Source organism: Enhydra lutris, unplaced genomic scaffold (genome assembly GCF_002288905.1).
Source record: "Enhydra lutris kenyoni isolate GAN:26980312 unplaced genomic scaffold, ASM228890v2 scaffoldscaffold16, whole genome shotgun sequence".
NCBI lineage: Eukaryota > Metazoa > Chordata > Mammalia > Carnivora > Mustelidae > Enhydra > Enhydra lutris.
In genome coordinates, this window is record NW_019154100.1 from 16,223,847 (window position 1) to 16,245,727 (window position 21,881).

At 37.5% G+C, this 21,881-nt stretch overlaps 1 protein-coding gene across 5 annotated transcripts in view; it reads right to left on the reverse strand.

Annotated features, from left to right (window-relative positions):
* The window catches only part of LOC111147309 (diacylglycerol kinase beta), a 630,133-nt gene extending 608,786 nt beyond the window's left edge, over positions 1–21,347 (reverse strand). For all 5 annotated transcript variants that reach the window (XM_022503292.1, XM_022503290.1, XM_022503289.1 and 2 more), the window contains exon 1: positions 21,278–21,347. In XM_022503292.1, the coding sequence (XP_022359000.1) occupies positions 21,278–21,347 (70 nt within the window). The remainder of the gene's footprint in view (positions 1–21,277) is intronic.
* Positions 21,348–21,881: the final 534 nt, after the last annotated feature.

The following is a 21,881-nucleotide window of genomic DNA, read 5'->3' on the forward strand; positions in this document are numbered from 1 at the left end:
TTAGCTGGCTACTGGCTAACAAAGCAATGCCACCATTTTCCAAAAACATACTTTTAAAGGTTCACAACGTAAATCTATGACCCAGGCAATTTCCCCTTTCCTTAAAATTAACTCTCGATTTGGGGCACCTGGGTGGCTCAGTGGGTTAAGCCGCTGCCTTCGGCTCAGGTCATGATCTCGGGGTCCTGGGATCGAGTCCCGCATGGGGCTCTTTGCTCAGCAGGGAGCCTGCTTCACTCTCTCTCTCTCTCTCTGCCTGCCTCTCCATCTACTTGTGATCTCTCTCTGTCAAATAAATTTAAAAAAAAAAAATTAACTCTCGATTTGAAACAGAAGTACAACTGAATTCTTACCTACTGAAAACAAAAACATAAGGATACATCGTGCCGTAGAAAACTAAAGAAACACAAATACAGAGATATCTTGGGCTTTCTGACTAACGCACTTCAGTTTTATCAATTGCACTAACTCTCCAATTGCAAACTTCCCTTTGCCCACTTACTGCTGCATCATACCTTCAGCATTTCTTGTCACTGCTGCTGCCCTGAGGCAGCCTATTTGATTTTGTCCATGCTGCTCAGGGATTGCACACAGCAGCAGTGTAAAACTTGCAGTAAAAATGAGACAAGCCTTTAAATGCTTACTCCAACAACTTGGCTGACCTCATCATGCTTCTTCCTACTAATGCCTGGAAATGGATTCTGCCTGGAAGAAATGTATCTCTTCATCAAAGCTTCTGCCCATAATCTCTGCTTTTTTCATGAGTCTCTCATGGCTTTCAAAGTGATTGTAAACTCACTGCCCATCAGAACTATCTCAAAGCCGCCTTAAAGGATATACTAGAAACACTTGCAAAATCATCCATTTCTCAGCCCAGCAGCTTCCAAGAAATTTCATGCTTTGGATCTTTTCTTCTTAGTCATAGCAAACATTTGCATCCTTTATGAATAATCTGAACTTTGGAAGAATAGAGTTTCCTGGTTCCTTATTCATTTTCTTCCTTACTATTTTCATTCTTGTTAGGGAGCAATTTTTCTTGGTTATGCTTTGTTTTTAAACTAATGATCACCCAAGGGATAACAAACCGAGTCAGTATAGCAGTGATTAAGTGCATGAACTCCAGACACAGTCCACCTGATTTGAACTATGGCTCTATAATTTAAAACCTCTACAATCTCATGCAAGTTAATTTAAATTCTCTGGGCTTCCATTCCCTCATCTGTGAAATGACAATAATAATAATGATTGCTGGCCTCAGAGGGTTGCTCTAATTAAATATGTAAATATAGTTAAAGCACAGAGGCTTAGAAAAATGTGAGCTATAATAAATTCATGATCATCTCCTTTTAAGTGTTAGATATTATACTGTATTTGCCACCCAAGATATGTTCTCAGTGATAATAAATATTAGCATGCACATATTTGGCTTGCCTTAGAAGTACACCACTCTGAACACTCTAAATTAGAAAAATAGACCCAAATTCTTCAGTGAGCCATCTTTTGCCCTCATGAGATGAAGCCATGAATAACAACTGACCTAGACTACATAGGATACCAAAATAATGGTCTTGTGAGCTTTGACCTTGTAGGACTCAGGCAGGATGGAGCCAAGACACTGCAAAGAGCTACAAAAAGAATGAGAAAGGGAAACAGGAGAAGAAAGTGCAGTGAACAAATGAACAAATGTTTCGACCCATCCTTTGCACTCTAGATATGTTTTTTTATCAGCTACTCGTAGTATTACACTCTTTGTGAAAGATGTTTTTAAAGGAGCACCCTTTAAAACACTGTACGGAGTAAAAACATAGGAACAGCTGGAGAAGGCATTGCCTAGGATTCTGGACCCATGGAATGGCCACATTGAAATACAAGCAAACCACAGCAAGTTCCAGACGCTGACTACTGTAGCCTTTAAACTGACAGTAGAGAGGGGTAAAGCATTTGAAAGAGAGACACCGACAAAATGGAGACTTAAGATCCTGCAGTGAATCTGCTGAAGAAAGATAAGCTTTGACAATTATGTTTCTACTCCAAAGCAGGACCAAGCTACATTATGTGTCTTTATCAAAATGCTCCCTCAAAGAAATTTCCTGCAGAAAACATTCAGTAAAAGGGCCTGCTATAGAATGACTTATGTCCTATTTATTATACAATGTTCAGAAAAAAACTTGGGCACTCTTTATAGAGAAAAAACTCCATAAGGAATATGGTCTAGCTTAGGGAGTCTACATCACATCTTAGCCATTCACACAGAGACCCTGTGCGGACAATAACAGATGAGTTACACAGCCTCTGCAAGATATCATTAGATACTAAATCTCAAAATACTTGAGAGACTGCTAGAAAAGTTCCAGGGAATGACACTTTGAACTGTCGATTGAAGAAGTCATCATTATAAAACAGAAAAGTGAACTCTGAAATACAAAATATGAGAAAGTTAGAATGCCATTTTCTAAGCGGCTTATGGAGGAGAATCTGGAAAAATGTGGATAAAGTTATAGTACCTCCGTGCTAAGTATTGTGCTAATAGTATTTGAGAAAGTAAATCTTCATTAGGTTAGGAAGTGCCAAGATATATAAGCTACACTCTTTATCATCTGGAGAAAAGAAGATAAAATATGGGCAATTTTGTGGTGTACTAGAAAGTTTTTACAAAAGATGCTAGAATGGAGGGCTTAAGCAAATATGGCCCATTTAGACTCAAAGACCTGATAAGAGCTATATATGGCCCAGGGCCAACCAAGGTCTGCCAGCCATTAACGTCCCCACGATGTCTGAGAATCCTCACTGGTTTTAATTCAAGGATGGTCAAGAGAACTCAGAGATTACAGAGAACCAGAAAAATAATTAGAAATAGTTGAAGACACAAGGATCATATGCCAGCTCAGAAAAATATATCTGATAGAAATCTAAAATGTTGGTAGACACTTTGGAACATATGAACGAGAACTTTCAATCCTCAGTTTTATGAGTAGAGGTGATGTCATGGATGAGCTATGGGATTCCCCTCAAAAGGACACTCTATCTATTGCTACTAATGCAGTCTGGGGGAGTGTGCAGCACCTATTATTAATTAGTCCATCTCTGGATATAACTGTCCACAATTCCCTAGAAAGATTATTGACATACCTCCCCATGGTCTGAATGTACAAAGTTACCAGGGCTGGCTGCAGTGTGGAGCTCTTGAAGTTGCCAGGAGGGAATGAGGAAGTCAAAAAAATGGTGTATATGGACCCAACACTTGGAACCAGACTAATGTTGCAATTCCAATGTCTTATAGGTATATACTTATCCTTTATGCCATATGGGAGAGAAGGAGTAGCATTTTTATCACACTCTCCTTACATGTGTTTGTTCCAGCTTGCTTAGTTAGATAGAAGTCAAAAGTATCATCAGAGTATTTCTAAATGTCTCAGCCTACAGGCCATCATGAAAGCAGAAGAACACAAAGTATGAACGTTTTTTGACACTGTACATTTTCAGATACCCAAGGACCTGACAGAGAAACTACAAGGTAGAAGGAAAGGTTTTCTCATTTTACATAGAATGTGGATCAGGAACAGTGGGACAATTACAGGACGTGGAATTTTATCAGTGATTATTTTAGGAATATCTGTTTCTCCAAGATGAATTCTTTAAAGGATTACATTTAGAAACTCTTAAGTCAATGGTATTATATTTTACTTCTTAGCTCTATGCTTTTGATCATTCTGGGAGATAAGGCAACGAAAGGAAAATTACCATGGAACTCAATATAATGATCATGGCAGCCATTTGTGGAAAAAGGAAGAATTCTACAAGGTGCTTTCAGAAAGTAACTTTGGAAATGGCAGAAATTATCATTACATGAAGGACTTCCATATAGTATTTCCACATAAATGCTCTGTGGAAGCAGTTATTGCTGTTTTAGAAATGCCTCCCAGAGCTGTTGAGAGAAATACCTGGAGTCTTTGACACCTAGAAAAAGAGAAGAGACTGGATATCATTAGGGTACAGTTCTTATAATCCCAAAGAGTCCAATATGTTCAAAATGTTATTTTTTTAAAAATTCTGGCACTTGTGAAGTGAGTATGAGGGAGGTAGAAGGGAAAATGTGCCCTTTCAGAAATATTTCAAAATATTTAGAATGATTCTGACTCCTAAGTTTACAAAATGCATTGATTTTTTTTCCCATCATAACCAGTTACCCTGATATTGGTAATAAACTATTCAATAGTCACATCATATCACATTTTACCAATAATCAGAATGTATCCTCTATTCTTAGCATCTGTGGGATTCATTATAGACTACCTCCCTTGAATACCTTCTAACCAAGGCAGAGCTTGTAAGAGTGAATTTCTAGAGAAAGATTTTCATTTGGCAGGGAAAAAAATGATTAATCTCTGATATCCACGGGGAAACGACAAACCAGCAATAGTTGGCAGAATTCTGTAAACATCTGGGAGACTCTCCTGTCCAAGCCAAAGCTGCAGCTACCAGCATTTTACTCTTCTCTTGATTTTCTTTGTTCTCCAGTGACTTCAGTTTAAGGGTAAGTTTCAAGGGACAGCGGATTACCACAATCTAGTAAGAAACTAAGCTTAAAAATGGTCTGGAAGGGGGCGCCTGGGTGGCTCAGTGGGTTAAACCTCTGCCTTCGGCTCAGGTCATGATCCCAGGGTCCTGGGATCGAGCCCCACATCAGGCTCTCTGCTTGGCAGGGAGCCTGCTTCCTACTCTCTCTCTGCCTGCCTCTCTGCCTACTTATGATATCTCTCTCTGTCAAATAAATAAATAAAATCTTTAAAAAAAAAATGGTCTGGAAGTCACTTATCCTTTGGCAGCTAAAGCAGCTCAAATAGTAACACATTCCGCTTCAAAGGCACTTATGACATCAGGCAGAAAGTCAATGGCATCTTCAATATATATTCAGTTCCAGGGAGTTCTCAAACCATTCAGCAAACCATTCAGCAAAAGGAGAGACTATCTAGTCTATGTGTCCCTTTCCCCCCAAATCTTTCCTTTCTGTGTTCATGCAACAGTAAAGCATTAAAAAATAAGTTAATGGCGACTGATAGGTGTGTGAGGGCACAGGGCAGCCTGCCCCAAAACATGACAATTTGGCATATTGATTATGCTACATTAAAGTTATTTAAGGAAGAGTCAGTGCAAGAAAAACACTCCGACCCCTTTTTCTTTCTAGAAAGCAGGAAATAAATCTCCCATGTGAAAGACACCCTTCCTGCACCAGGAGGTAAAGAGACATTCTTAGTACCAGAGTGAGGGAATTGAGAGCTGAGAAGACTATAAACAAACTTTGTTACTCTTACTAAATACTCCAGCCCAAATCCTCTTTAAAATTCTTTATTAGGGGCGCCTGGGTGGCTCAGTGGGTTAAGCCGCTGCCTTCGGCTCAGGTCATGATCTCAGGGTCCTGGGATCGAGTCCCACATCGCTCTCTGCTCGACAGGGAGCCTGCTTCTCTCTCTCTCTCTCTCTCTGCCTGCCTCTCTGTCTACTTGTGATCTCTCTCTGTCAAATAAATAAATAAAATCTTTAAAAAAAAAAAATTCTTTATTAATTGCAGCTCCCAAATATAAGTTTTCTTTAAGTCTCCCATATTTATGTTTCTTTGTTTAAAAAGCATAAAACTGCCTGCTTTGGTCATTTAAGTATTAATTCAAATTCTAGTTAGTTAGCACACAGTGTAATATTAGTTTCAGTTGTACAACATAGTGATTCAACAATTCCATACAATACTCAGGACCCATCACAAGTGCATCTCTTTTATTTTTTTCTTTTTTTTTTTTTTAGATTTTTTATTTATTTATTTGACAGACAGAGATTACAAGTAGGCAGAGAGGCAGGCAGAGAGAGGAGGAAGCAGGCTCCCCACTGAGCAGAGAGCCCGATGTGGGGCTCGATCCCAGGACCCTGAGATCATGACCTGAGCCGAAGGCAGAGGCTTTAACCCACTGAGCCACTGAGGTGCCCCACAAGTGCATTTCTTAATCCTCATACCTATTTAATGCATATACCCACACACCTTCCCTCTGATAGCTTTGGTCATTTCTTTATGTTTCAATTTTCTTATTGGGCCTTTATGTGCATATAATTAAACTTTGGGGTTTCTTCTCCTGTTAATTGGTCTCATGTCAATTTAATTCCTAAGCTCGCTAAAAGGACATTAAAAGGTATAAGAAAAATTTTCCCTCCTGACACTTGCAAGAAAAAGATGTGTGTGTGTGTGTGTGTGTGTGTGAGAGAGAGAGAGAGAGAGAGAGAAAATACATCTGTGTTTTAAGAGGTTTACTTCTTTGATAAAATGGAAGAATTAAGCCTATTTTTAATGGGTAGGCTCCAAAATACCAGCAACCAATTGGATTTCCTTTCACCCTTCCTGAATGAATATAGACAAGTGGTGAGTCTACCTCTAACTTGAAAATGTTCATAGACAGGATGAACCTGAAAACCTAGAAGTAGAGTAAAGGGAAGGAAAGAGGGTCAGAGATGAAGACAAAGAAACTTCTGGGCACAAATCTAGGTTACCTTTATATAAACTAAAAGGTAACCTGATAAGAAAACCTGTATTTTCACCAACCTCTGGAACTGATCACAGTGGTAATGACTATCATAAGCTTATGTTTACTGAGGAATAATTCTTAATGTTTCTTTCATGTTCCTGCAAGTCTTAACAAACAGAGGCACAGATGACTTTTATTCCAGACCATCACTTCACAGATAGTTTTGTTGTGAAAACCCTTGGGAAGCATAGATTGTGGCCCTCTCTTGAGCAAAAGGCAACTTTGTTTCCTATCAATTATAAAAGATTTGGGTTCCCTAAGGATTCCTCTCCTATAACTCAATTCACTGCTTGTGCAGAGGTCACCTGGCCTTTTCATGTTTCCTCAGGAGAACTAAAGTGGAGTTGACAATGAAAACATGAGGTGAATACTGTCTGTTGTGACATTGTTAATAATGTCCTTTTCCTATGATCCAGAAGCATCATGTCTTCTAGCATCATAAATCTGCAGCACACTAAGTTGCTATATTGTGAGTGGAGTAAAATCTTGGCAGTGTTCTCCCCACAATAGGTAAAAGTGAAAAAATTGGGGCACAATGAGCAGGTGGGTATTTCTCATATAATCCATTAAAGCAAACGGTAAAATTTAATAAATAGTGAAATTATAAATGTGTATTTGGGATAAGCAGAGATACTATACTGCAGAAGAAGGAGAGAAATAGTATAAAGATAACTCAGAACATTCTAATGGTAACTACAATGAAAGCAGTAATTAACTTACATATGGTGGTTTGCAGTTTACAAAGCATTTCCACACATATTATTTTGAGTCTTCCAGCAATCTTGTAAGATAGGCTTTATTATTTTCTTAATTACACAGTTGAGAAAATTAAAGTTTAGAAAGATTATGTAACTTGCTAAAAACTAAAACAAGTATGTTTAAAAAAAAAAACAGTAGAGGTGAAGTTCAGAAAATTGAATAAAACCAAAACAAAAATTAAGATTTGGCCATAGGCTCAGAATCTTTCCTCACAAGTTATTCCCTTTATGTGATGTCCATTTTGCCCCATGAACTGTCTTCTCTCCATGTGAAAGAACAAAATCCTTCTTTTTACTGTATTCATTTTAAGCCATAATTTTTTCTCTTCCTTTTCATGGCTAAGATTCTATTTTAAAAAATAGTGTATATGTATTCTCTCTGCCTCTCTTCTTTTCCACTCATCCCACTGCATTTATTATTATAAGAAAAAAAATCTTTGTTAAAATCACCAGTAACACTGAATGATGAAATCTCTGGGCACATTTTACTTATTAAGTTACATCTCACCTTCTGAAAACACTTTTCTTTTAGATTTTAGAATACTGGTCATTCACTTACTTCCTCCTTCCTTTCTAGGTACTATATTCCAATTGCTTTCATGGATATCTCATCTTCTAACTGCCTTATAAACACAGTGATCTCTAGTACTCCTTCTCCACCCTTCTCTCCTTGCTCAGTTTTCTTCCACTGGGTCACCTAATCTATTCTCATCATATGATTACCACCCACAGTGCAAAAGCATACCCATTCTATAACTCCAGCGCTGATTTCCTGCTTGAGCTCTAGATCTGTGTGCCAAATAATCTAATTCATATGTTCAATCATTAGATGGATAGAAAATTATGGCTCAAAATGTCCAAAATAAAGCCATTTCTCTCTAAACCTGTTATGAATTCATTAGTTAAATAATTAGCTTGGGTTTTTTTTTTCTTTGCAGTCCCATCCTAGGTTAAGAAAACCACATTGTTCCCAAGTTCAAGTACCCCATCCTCTTTCTTTAGTCCTCATACCCCAATGGTGATTGTACCTGATTTATTCTACCTCTAGAGACTCTCTCTAATATGTAATTACTTCTCTGTTAACAATGCCTTAAACTTTATTTAACCCTGCATATTCAACAACTTGCACTAGAAAAATACTCTCCTAATTGTTTTTAGTCTCCCTCCAAGCAAAGTTATTTTATACATACTTCTTTCTAAAATTAAAATCTTCTTTATTTATTTATTTATTTGACAGACGGAGATCACAAGTAGGCAGAGAAGCAGGCAGAGAGAGAGAGAGAGGTGGAAGCAGGCTCCCTGCTGAGCAGAGAGCCCGATGTGGGGCTCAATCCCAGGACCCTGGGATCACGACCTGAGCCGAAGGCAGAGGCTTTAACCCACTGAGCCACCCAGGAGCCCCTCAAAAAAAAATAAAAATAACTCTTCTGAAAAAGGAAATAAAGAAATCGATCCCATTTAGAATAGCATTGAAAAAATAAAATACTTAGGATTAAATTTAGCTAAATTTAACTAAACAATCTCTACTCTGGAAACTGTAAAACACTGATAAAAGAATCAAAGGTGGCACACATAAGTGAAAGGTATCCAGTGTTTATGGATGGGAAGATTACTGTCAAAATGTGAATACTACCAAAAGCTATTTATAGATTCAATGTAATGCCTATCAAGATTCCAATGGCATTTTTTATGAAAGTAGAAAAACACTCCTAAAACTTATAAGGAACCACAAAGACCCTGAAGAGCTAAAGAAATCCTGACACAAAACAGGAGGTATCACACTTCGTGATTTTGAGCTATACTATAAAGTTATAGTATCAAAACAGTATGGTAACGACATAAAAACAGACATATAGACCAACAGAACAGTATCAAGGGTCCAAAAATAAACCAAACTTATATAGCCAACTAATATTTGACAAGAAGGGCAAGACCACTCAATGAAGAAAAGGCAATTTTTTAAATAAATAATGCTGGGATAATTGGATATTCACATGTAAAAAAATGAAACTGGACCCACAACAACACTACTCACAAAAATTAATACGAAATGGATTAAAGACTTAAACGTAAGACCTGAAGGCATGACACTCCTAGAGGAAAACAGGGGGGAATAAAGCTCCTTGACATAGGTCTTGTAATAATTCTTTTAGTTATGAGTCCTAAAGCACAAGCAACAAAATAAAAAAAAACAAAACAAGTAGAACCATATCAAAGTAAGAGAGCTCTACATAAATCAAAGTAAGAGAGCTCTACATAGAAAAATAAACCATCAAAAAATAAAAGAAAAAAAAAGAAAGGAAGGAAAGAAAAAACGAAAGGGAAACAAACCATAAAAGACTCTTAAAGGTAGAGAACAAACTGAGGGTGGATGGAGAGAGGTGGGTGGGGGATGGGCTGGATGGGTGATGGGTATTAACAGGGCACTTCTTGTGATGAACACTGGGTATTGTATGTAAGTGATGAATCATTGAATTCTACTCCTGAAATAAATATTGCACTGTATGTTAACTAAATACAATTTAACTTAAAAATATGAAAAGGAAAAAAAAAGAGAAAAATAAATGACCAACAATGTGGGGAAAAAAATCCACTGAATGGGGAAAAATATTTGCAAACCATATATCTGATAAAGTGTTAATAATCAAAATATATAAAGAACTCATACAACTCAATAGCAAAACCACAAATAACCCATTTAAAAATGGGCAAAGGACATGAACTGACATTTCTCCAAAGATATATCGATGGCCAACAGGTACATGAGAAGATGTTTATCACTAGTTACTGAGAAAATGGAAATTAAAATCACAGTAAGATATCACCTCATGCCTGTTAGAATAGCCACAATCAAATAGATAAGAGGTAATGAGTGCTAGTGTGGACACAAAGAAAAAGGAACCCTCATGCACTGTTGGTGGGGATGTAAACTGGTGCCACTATGGAAAACAGTATGGAGGTTCCTCAAAAAATGAAAAATAGAAATACTATATAATCTAGCAATTCCACTTCTGGGAATATATCCACAGGAAATGAAAACCCTAATTCAAAAACATATCTGCCCGCCCATATTTATAGGAGCATTATTTACAATAGCCAACATATGGAAATAACCTAAGTGTCCTTTGATAAATGCATGGATAAATAAAGGGTGTGTGTGTGTGTGTGTGTGTGTGTGTGTGTGTGTGTATGCGCACACGTGCACGTGTGTGTGTAGTGATATTTTTCAACAATTAAAAAACAAGGAAATCCATTCTGACAACACAGATGGAATTTGAAGACATTATGCTAAGTGAAATAAGTCAGATAAAGACAAACACCATATGATCTCACTTACATACGGAACCTAAAAAACAAAACAAAACAAAAAACAAACCTCATAGAAAAAGAGATAAGCTTGTGGTTACCAAAGGTGGAGGTTCGTGGGATGGGGGGCTTGGAGGAAGGTAATCAAAAGGCACAAACTTCCCATTTTAAGATAAATAAATGCTAGGAATGTATGCATAACATGATGACCATAGCTAACATTGTTGTATGATACATAAAGATGTTGTTAAAAAGGGCGCCTGGGTGGCTCAGTGGGTTAGGCCGCTGCCTTCGGCTCAGGTCATGATCTCAGGGTCCTGGGATCGAGTCCCGCATCGGGCTCTCTGCTCAGCAGGGAGCCTGCTTCCCTCTCTCTCTCTGCCTGCCTCTCTGTCTACTTGTGATCTCTCTCTGTCAAATAAATAAATAAAATCTTAAAAAAAAAAAAAAAGATGTTGTTAAAAGAGTAAATCCTAAGAGTTCTCATCACAAGAAGAACAATTTTTCTCTTTTTTTCTATCTTTTGCTTTATTTTATCTATAAGAAAAGATGGATGTTAGTTGAACCAATGTGGTAATCATTTCATAATATATGTGAGTCAAACCATCACAGTGTATGACTCTAACTTATACAGTGACATATGTCAATTACTTTTCAATAAAACTGGAACAACAACAATAAAAGGCTGTGGCCTGAGGGGCAGTCTTCTAATTTAACACATATCTAGAGGACCTAATGCAATATTCCCCACGAGTTAGGGAAGCTAGCGCTCCCCTCTGCCTCATTCCAAGTTGTTTATAGAAAGTTTTTTATAGAAAGGATCTGGTACACATATTGGGTACCAGGGGTTTACAGCTGCTATCCAGGGAATGCATCCTTTGATCATTTGGCTCTGGTGCCCAGAAGGGCTTATGTTTGCAGGTCCCACCGGTCCATAGCAAATAGAATTCATTTTTAACTATCTATCCCCGACCCCCAGGGCACAAAGCAGAGATGGCAGACAGAAATTCCCAAGTTGTGTGAGAAAGAGGCATATTTGCAGATCATATACCAATAAGAACGTAAGAAGGTACTCAATATCACTAAACATCAGAGAAATGCAAATCAAAACACAACAAGATACCACCACACACTTATTAAAATGGCTATTATCAAAACGACAAAACATAAGTGCTGGAGAAGACGTTAAAAAAGGGAAACTTTGTACACTGTTGGTAAAAATGTAAATTGGTGCAACTACTATGACATGGAGGTTCCTCAAAAAATTAAACATAGAACCACCATATGATCTGGCAATCCCACTTCTGGGACTATATCCAAAGGAAATCAAAACCCTAACTCAAAAAGATATGTGCACCCGCATGTTTGTTGAAGTATTATTTATAATAACCAAGACATGGAAACAACCTAAGTATCCACAGAGAAATGAAGATAAAGAAAATGCAACACACACACACACACACACACACACACACACACACTGGAATATTATTCAGCCATGAGAAAGGACGTCCTGCCGTTTGGGACAACATGTGTGGATGTTGAAGCATTATGCTAAGTGAAATATGTCAGACATGAAAAACAAAAGCAGTACGATCTCACTTATGTGTGGAATCTTAAAAAGCCTGACCTTGCAGATATAGAAAACAGACTGGCGATTGCCTGAGGTTGAAAGTAGAGTGTGTGGATTTGTTGAAATGAGTGAAGGGAGGTCAAAAGGTAAAAACTTCCAGTTAGAAGTCAGTCCTGGGAACATAATGTACAGCATGGTGACTACAATTATAATACTGTATTGTGTTACTTGAAAGTTGTTAAGAGAGCAGATCTTGGGGTGCCTGGGTGGCTCAGTTGTTAAGCATCTGCCTTTGGCTCAGGTCATGATTCCAGCCCCACATCCGGCTCCCTGCTTGGTGGGAAGCATGCTTCTCCCTCTCCTACTCCCCCTGCTTGTGTTCCCTCTCTTGCTGTGTCTCTCTCCGTCAAATAAATAAAATATCTAAAAAGAGAGAGAGAAAGAGAGAGAAGATCTTAAAGGTTCTCACCATAAAAATAATTTTAAAAAAGTAACTATGTGTGGAGACAGATGCTAACTTAATGTATTATGGTGATCATTTCACAATGCATCTTAAATCATTATGTTGTACACCTAAAATTAAAATAATCTTATAGTTAACTATATCTCAATAAAATGTCTTATATATATAATATTCAGAGAATGTATTTAATTGCTTTATCATCATCTGCCACATTATTTGTGTCTCTGAATACACTAGGCTCTTGACTGAAAGCACCAAAATATTCATTTCTGTATTAACCAAAGCCAAACATAAAGGTTCTAAGTACTGTTGGCTGAATAATGACTGAGTATTGACTGAATAATGACTGAGTAAAATTAAGTCCCTCTAGTTTGTGTACTCACATCTGTGTGTGTGTGTATAGCACTTCTGCTATAACGGGGAAGATAATGAAGGAAACTTTCAGCAAATAACAACTTTTATAAGTGAGTTAAGGATGAAGTACATAATTAAATGTGCATGATTCTTAGTGATAACTTTTTTTTTTAAAGATTTTCTTCATTTCATTTGACAGACAGAGATCACAAGTAGGCAGAGAGGCAGGCAGAGAGAGAGAGGAGGAAGCAGGCTCCCTGCCGAGCAGAAAGCCCGATGCGGAGCTCGATCCCAGGACCCTGGGATCATGACCTGAGCCGAAAGCAGAGGCTTTAACCCACTGAGCCACCCAGGCACCCCTTAGTGATAACTTTTGATATAAATTTATCATATTAATGTTAGTGATAGAATAATAGTTGTTATTTTTTGATGAGAATTATTGTCCTCATTTTATAGGAAAATAAATGGAAGTTTAAAGAGATTATGATGAGTAAGATTCCAAAGTCAGTGGTAGGATCCATTTCATTTGTGTGATACTGGCCACATTAGTAGTTTTCACCAAATATGTTAGTGTTCCCCTGACACTGGGCAGACAAAAACAAGGCATTTCTCTACTCACTTGGAATTGGATGTATTCGTGTATATTGCTTAGGCAAAATAAATCTAAGCATATCATTGTCAAGGAGAAGCCTTAAGAGCCAACTCCCAGTTCTCAAGCTCTCTGTCTCTGCCATAGCATCTGCCAGTTTCTGAAGTTGATGACTGTTCCATCAAACTGGGACTTGATCGAGGACAAAGTGAAATTAACCGTTTGCTGACTCAGATTTGAAAATAAAATATGAGCAAGAAATCAGCACCTATTTCATTAAGCCACTGAGATTTTGTGAATTTTTCTGTCGTAACATAATTTGGCCCACCTAAACCAAGACTTCACAGAAGTCCTGACTTCAGTATTAAAGTTCATTTGAGTGTAAGCCTTAAAACTGTTTCTGGATTACTGTTTTTGTTTTTGTTTTTTTTCTGGCAAGTTTGCAAAGTTGGAAAAATAGATGTTTTTTGTCTTTAGGACACTAAAAGAATGGAATTTAGACATTCATAGATACTGATTTCTTTTACCACTGCAAATTTCATGTATTAAAAGATTTAAGACATATATGTATCCAGAGAAACTACCAAGGAAAAAATCAGTCTGAAACAGTACAACAAATAGGAAACAGAGCCAGAAATGAGGCAAAAGAGATTATGCAGCCAACATACATTCCAGAAATAAAATCTGGGTCAAAGCCAGGAACTGCTGAGTTAATCAATGTGAATCAGAAGAAACAGGGTCGGAAATGAGAGACATGTATTATCTAAAATAGAGTTGCAGATTCCAATTTCAGACCACGTATCAGGGCAAAGTCAAGACATTTTACATTAGTAGTATAAGCAAACAGGCCTAAAATTTTTTCATTAAGAAAAGCTCTCTTCTGACATTAATCTACCTCATTTATCACCATCATGATCATCATCATAGCAATAACATATTGAGTCCTGAGCATTTACCTGCATTTTCACATTTAACCATCACCACAATCCTAGGACGTGGGTGAGGAAACTGAGGGGTATATCACAGCACTAGAACTCACCTCATTTTATGACATCAAATTAAGTGCTCTCAATCAATCTGTTAAATGGCCCTGTGCCATTTATTCTTTGGTCTTACGCAGAAAGTAATTATCATTAAGTGGTTTGGCTGCCCAAAATAGGGCCTATCTAACATACAGGGTATAGGCCAAAATCAAAAGCAAACTGCATCATGACAAATTAGAAACAGGGCTAATATGTGATCTAAATTTGCCTAACTATAAATTGAATACCCACAGGGGTAAGAGGTGAAGTCTCTTTCCCACCATTCTCTTAGTCTCATCTTGTATGGATGACTCACAAAACATATCTCAAAGACACATTAGATCATCATGCTAGAGAGTAGAGTGTCTCAAGAGAGTAAGGCTACTTAAAATGGAAAAGGGCTTCACCATATTTCTATTACAATTGCTTCACGATTTTCTGCTCATCTCTCCTTCTCCTCCCATGCTTTTCATAAAGGAAGAGTGAGGGAGGTTCCAGGCTCTGGCAGAATGAATGCAGGAGGAATACTGAAATGTGCCTCTATTTTAGGTAGAGCTTCACTGAGGTTCACACATGATCCCTTCCAATCTACCATGATAAAAGACCAGAAAGACAATTTGAGGCCAAAGCCACAGTTAGCAGCTTTACCTCTCTGCTTTTCCTTGTATGTAAAAACCTTTGAGAGATGACTGTGGCTGGTGGAGCTATGAGCACCCTAAATCCCAGATTCCAGCTTTTTGTATTTTGGAAACATGATTAGTAACCAATTTATTAACATACTGATCTTCATAAAAAACATAAAGAATTATTACTGTTTTGATTTTCATCACTTATTGTGCCATTGCTATGGGCTCAGTAATCTGCCTGGAAGAGATCACCTGTCCCCCTCTGACGTGTATTGTATTCAATGAGATAATACTTGAACATTGTTGAAGATGAAGCCATTAAAAAACAATTATTTATTATGATGACATTTACTGTCTCATTAAATCCTACAATAATACTTTGAGGTGGATTCTACTTTTCCAGGTGACAAAACTGAGGTACAAGCAGTTTATGTAACATTCTAAAGGCCCATACCACTAAAAGTACCAAACGGGTCTAGGGCTCAACACTATCAAATATTAGTCTGCCTGCAAAGTCTGTGCTCTTTCCACCAAGTGCTTGTGCTTCTCTCCATAGAAGAAATCGTACACGACGTCCAAATGTTAGGCATATTGGTCCTTATTGAAAAGAACAAGTTCATCATAATTTTGCAACTCTCCACAATGCCAGCTGCTATAAACAGTAAAAAATTTATGAAAATTTGGAAGTGTTCCCACCATAATAACACAGTAGCTTTCAAAAATAATTTGCATGCTATATAACCCACTTTATATATAGCAAATAAAGAGCTAATCCTAAGTGACAATATGTGGGCAGATAATGAATCACTTGAAAATATCGTGTAGATTTTACACAGAAAATATTGTCATCCATGAAAAGACTTGGAGTATCTTAACCCTTTGCGACACCATGAGACCACAGCGGGAAGCTCTGGCAAACTAATAATGTGATAAGCTCAATTCTCTCCACGGCAGGAGTGAGAGCTCTCTATCTTGTAACAACAGTTTGGATGACTTTATATAAAGAGTGGGAAAGAAAATTATACTCCTCTCCCACACATCAATGGAAATGTTTCCCATGGAGTGACTCAGCCTAAAACCCTAAACAGGAGCATGGTCTCAGCATGCTGTAGGCAACCACAGCAGGCTTTGCATTAACTGCCTTCAGCATTTGTGGGGACAACACAGAAATGAGGCTGCCAACAGCACCAGAAGTTTCTACCTTGTGGGAAGAATCTAGTCTTATAGCACAGTGGGGGGGGGGGGCGAGGTGGAAGGACACTGATTGTGCTCCAAAATGTGGCACTTTTCTATTGATCATCAACAATCCATTCAAACAGCCAACAGAATACATTCACACCCTTCCTATTAAAACAATAAATGTAAACAGCTGTATCGCTTACAACTTGCCAGACAGTGCTATCATGACTTGACATATATCATTAACTCATTCGATTTAATACTCACAACCCTTGACACATTTATGGTTTTCCACATTTTGTAAGTATGAAAAACGGGACACAGAGATGTTAAGTGACTTTTCCCAAATGAGAGATCTAAAATATGGAGGTCCAGGATTTGAGTACAAGCTGTCCGACGTCCTAGCTGCCTAACAAGGGATGTTGTGCCCATCTCACTCTGCTTTCCCCTAAGTGATCACAAGGAAAGCCTTGAAGTTGAGAGTATTTCTAGTTCCAGGGTGTAGGGGACTTTACCGTGTCCCCACCAAAGGCATATGTTGATATACCAGCCTCCAACAGGAGGGTTCTTTGGGAGGTAATCAGAATGAGCTAAAGCCATGAGAGTGAGGCCCCAGCTGGATTAGTGTCCTTAACAATAGTCCCTGGGAATGCACTATCCCACTGACTGTTTCCATCCTATAAGGATACAAGGAGAAGTGGCAGTTTGCAACTGAGAAAAGGCCCCTTATAGGACCTGAACATGCTGAAACCCTGATCCTTGACTTTAGCCTACAGAACTGTGAGAAATATCTGTTATTCTTAGAAGTCATGCCCTCTGTGGTACTTTGTTAGAGCAGCCCAAACAGAATAAGACATACGGTATATTGGGGCAGTACTGGAGAGAACCCCCAATCAGATAATTCAAGGAATTGATCGTTACGGTGTTATCTAGGTCCCACAATGAGTGATTTGGTTTTGCTGGGGTAGGGGTTCCATGAATTCCTTCATCTCGACCAACAGTTTTACAGGCCCGCTCCATCTCCCGAAAGCATATGAAACACTTATTTGATATATAGCACATATAATCTTAGTGTGCTGCAAATTTAACCTTAAAACAGTAACTTGTTTTTTAATATAATTTAATGCATGTAAACAGTTTCTTATTGAAAGCTACAAAACAAAGTCAAAAAAGTGAATCCAATACACCATCTTCTACTAGACAATGAATGAATGTCACTTTATCAATACTGCACTGCAACATGAAAAATCTGATGCTTAAATGCTGATGACAGATTGATCACATGCACTAAATTGCAATGGAAAATATACTATTTTCCTAATCTTCAGAATAATGTTTGTTTCCAGCTATATTTTGACAATGGCAATTTATTATACAAGGATATATTCTAATCATGATATTCTTTGCTTCCTAATTACACAGGAAACTTCTTGGGGGATTAAGTCTAGCACTTTTCATAATGTCTTGCTTATTTGAAAAAGAATGGCAAGTCTAATGATCATGGAATCTGCACTGATTTTTTTAACTCACAGTTATTCAGTTAATTTGTGTCCTCATAAAATCAAATTAAAACTGTTCTTATACTTAGTGTGTCACTTCTTACTACCAATTTATTGAATACTCATTAATCTTTGTCTCAATCTGTTACAATTTTCACATTTGTGGTAATTTTTATTACACTTGTTTTAGGTATTTCCACAAATTGATTACTAAGTCAAGCATTTATGATATAATTAAATGAATGCCATATTCCATAGGCAATAAAATGAAAGTAGCAGTATATAACATATTTAATACTTCAGTATAAATTCTGTTTATCAATTCAAATAGAATCTTAATATCTGAGCAAAGTTCATTAGAAATGATAATTTAGCTATTAATGGTAATAATTTACCGTTCTCATTTTAATGCTTCCATAAACAGAAACATACATTTTTTTTTAATTTTTTTAAGATTATTTATTTATTTATTTATTTGACAGAGAGAGATCACAAGTAGACAGAGAGGCAGGCAGAGACAGAGAGAGAGGGAAGCAGGCCCCCTGCCGAGCAGAGAGCCCGATGCGGGGCTCGATCCCAGGACCCTGAGAACATGACCTGAGCCGAAGGCAGCGGCTTAACCCACTGAGCCACCCAGGCGCCCCAGTAACATACATTTTAATTATCCAGCTAAATTTAACATAAGCTAAACCAAACTCCATGTTTTATTTACTTGGGGGATTATGTCACCAAATTGTCCCATTCGTCAAGTCAAATCTTTGGAACTAAATTTTTTATTTCTTTCTCTCTCTCTCTATTACTATTTCCCAAGCCCTCTTTTAGTTTTAATGCTAAAATATCTGAATCTACACTTTTCTGGTCATCTTTCATCATCCACATTATTTAGTCTATTCCAATAGCCCACTGGCATGATGCTAGTCTCTTTCCATTACCTTATTCCATCCTTGTATTTGCCAAGTTAAACTCCTGCTCATGTTGTTCTGTGCTTAAAACCCTACAATTAATCCTCACTGCTTTACTCAAGTTTAGCATTGTATATTTTAATTCCAACTCATTTTTACATCCTAACTGTACTTATACCTTTAATTTCTGGTATAGCTAAATATGACTCCTCTCCCTCAAATAAATGCGAATTTTCCTTTTTATCTGTATTATTTTCTTCTCCATTTTCCTTAAACCTACTTTTTAAGATTCATTTCAAATCCTACTTCTTCCATGAAGATTTCCCTTTACCAACTCCAACTGCATACTAATGCCCTGCAGAACCCCAAACTTTGTGGCACTTAAAATATTCTGCCTAAGGGCGCCTGGGTGGCTCAGTGGGTTAAGCCTCTGCCTTCCGCTCAGGTCATGATCTCAGGGTCCTGGGATTGAGCCCCGCATCCGGCTTTCTGTTCAGTGGGAGCTTGCTTCCCCCCTCTCTGCCTGCCTCTCTGCCTACTTGTGATCTCTGTCAAATAAATAAATAGAAATCTTTTTAAAAAATTAAAAAAAATTCTGCCTAGATACAGTCATTTATCCATTAGTTTCTAGCCTTCATTAAACATCCTTGAACACATGTTTATAACTGTGGTTCCTTCAGTGCCAAGGAGAATATTCTCCCTAAAGAAAATGCTCAGAAACATTTACTTAATTATTGGATATAAAACAATAGCAGAGAGCAAAAAGAAATTGGAAAACATAGGTAAATCATTTTTTTAGTCAATTTCAAAATTATCACGTATAAAAATACAGACAAGAATTCAGCCATTGTGGACTAAACGGGACAAGAGGATGAACTGTGCTCTCAGCCTCTCAAAACAGTTTTTGAATATGAGAAGCATACTTTGATAGCAGAAATTTCTGCTCCCCACCAGTGATAGCTGTTATAATTTTTATTATTGACTAAGAACATGCACATGTTCTTTCGGCTTTGCATCTTTATTGTGAATACCCAGCAACACCCTCACAACCTCACCCAGCACACGTCAGCCCACAAGTGAGGAAGCCTCTAGAAAACCGGTGAAGTTGGCCTTTTCAGATAATATGCAGTAAGTGTTTATTAATGTTCCTGACTTATCTGTAACCCCATAAATGCGTTATTATTCACTATTATCAACAAACCTTTCACTTATTATTTCAAGTTCCTCTTCTCTCTTCCTCTCCTTCATAGCCTTACTCCATCCACTCCTTTCCCCCTGGGTACCACACCTCTCCAACCCAGCTGCTTCGATGTTTCCTCTTACATTCTTGCATGCTACAGTTGTTTTCCTCTTTCTAAGGCTTCCTGAATTCTCTTCTTCCAGTCACCATGTGATTCCCCTATTCTCTTCAATCTTATTACATTCCTTACGTGTTACTTTTTTCTCTGCTCGTCATCCTCCCAACTTGTTGGTACCACGGATTTTTTAGGAACTTCCTTTTCTCTCTTTAACACCTTGACCCAGGTGTTATTCATATTTATAGTTGAAACTCATTTCATGAAACAGATACATTCCTGAAAATCCATGTTAAAAATAAAATTCTTTGGGGGCGCCTGGGTGGCTCAGTGGGTTAAAGCCTCTGCCTTCGGCTCGGGTCATGATCTCAGGGTCCTGGGATCGAGCCCCGCATCGGGCTCTCTGCTCCGCGGGGAGCCTGCTTCCTCCTCTCTCTCTGCCTGCCTCTCTGCCTACTTGTGATTTCTCTCTGTCAAATAAATAAAATCTTTAAAAAAAAAAATAAAATAAAATAAAATTCTTTGTAGATGAAATTTTACTGTTTATGTGTAAAGAAACTTAGTATTTAAAAATAGCCTACTATAAACTGAATTGCCATGGTCTATCTTTTGTATGAATATACACATCTGAAAAAGTTGGCATAAGGTCCTGATACTTTCTAATAAGCTCTAATTCCAACTCCACAATGTATCCATGACCCCCAACTCCCAGCCCTTTTTCTATGTTATGCTAGCAAACAGAAAACAAATAAAACAAGAATAACAACAATAATAAACCCTCACTTTTCCCAGTTACTTCTGTTTGTCCTTCTCAATTGCAGTATCACCAATTTCCTTTCACCAAATTGTCTTATCTTTTGCTTTACTTCTGTTACACATGGAATGCTTCCAGTTTTAGTTTTGCACCTAATATCCTAGTTCCTTTTTTTCTAGATTTTATATTTGATTTAAGTTCTTTTCCTTAAAAAAAAAATTCAACTTTTCCTTTTTCTCATGCCAAAAGGTAGTCTCAAATAGACCGACCTACAAAAACGAAACATGTATCTACATCTCTCCCAATGCTGAACAGGTTCTGTAATCTGTTCTTATAAATCTTGCTTAACACAAATGCCAAATCAAGTCATATTATCAATATAAATACTTACACTCAGCATATTTCTGAAGTTGGGAAAATTCTGAGGGGCTCAGGTGTGCCCACTTCTCCTGGTTTGTCATGGTGGTAGGGAGAAGTCTCTTACATTACAGGTGAGGAATTCCTTATTCAGGTGTTTGGCAGGATTCTAGGCTTCAAAGTTTCCACATGGCATGTTTCATTATAAAATATCTCAAGCTTTCAAAATATGCAATCTGTCAACATGTAGCCACTGTGGGTGCGAGTTATCAGTCTCAATAATATATTAAAGACCTGCAGAAAAAGAAACACAAAAATAAAAGGTCAGCATTATTGCACAAAGAAAAAGTTGACAAGTTATACAATGCTAAGAATTCTTAATTTCCAACAATATTTATTCTTCCAATCCATGAGCATGGAACGTTTTTCCATTTCTCTGTGTCTTCCTCAATTTCTTTCATGAATGTTCTATAATTTTCTGAGTACAGATCCATTGCCTCTTTGGTTAGGTTTATTTCTAGGTATCTTATGGGTTTTGCTGCAATTGTAAATGGGATTGATGCCTTAATTTTTCTTTCTTCTCTCACATTATTAGTGTATGGAAATGCAACTGATTTCTGTGCATAGATTTTATACCC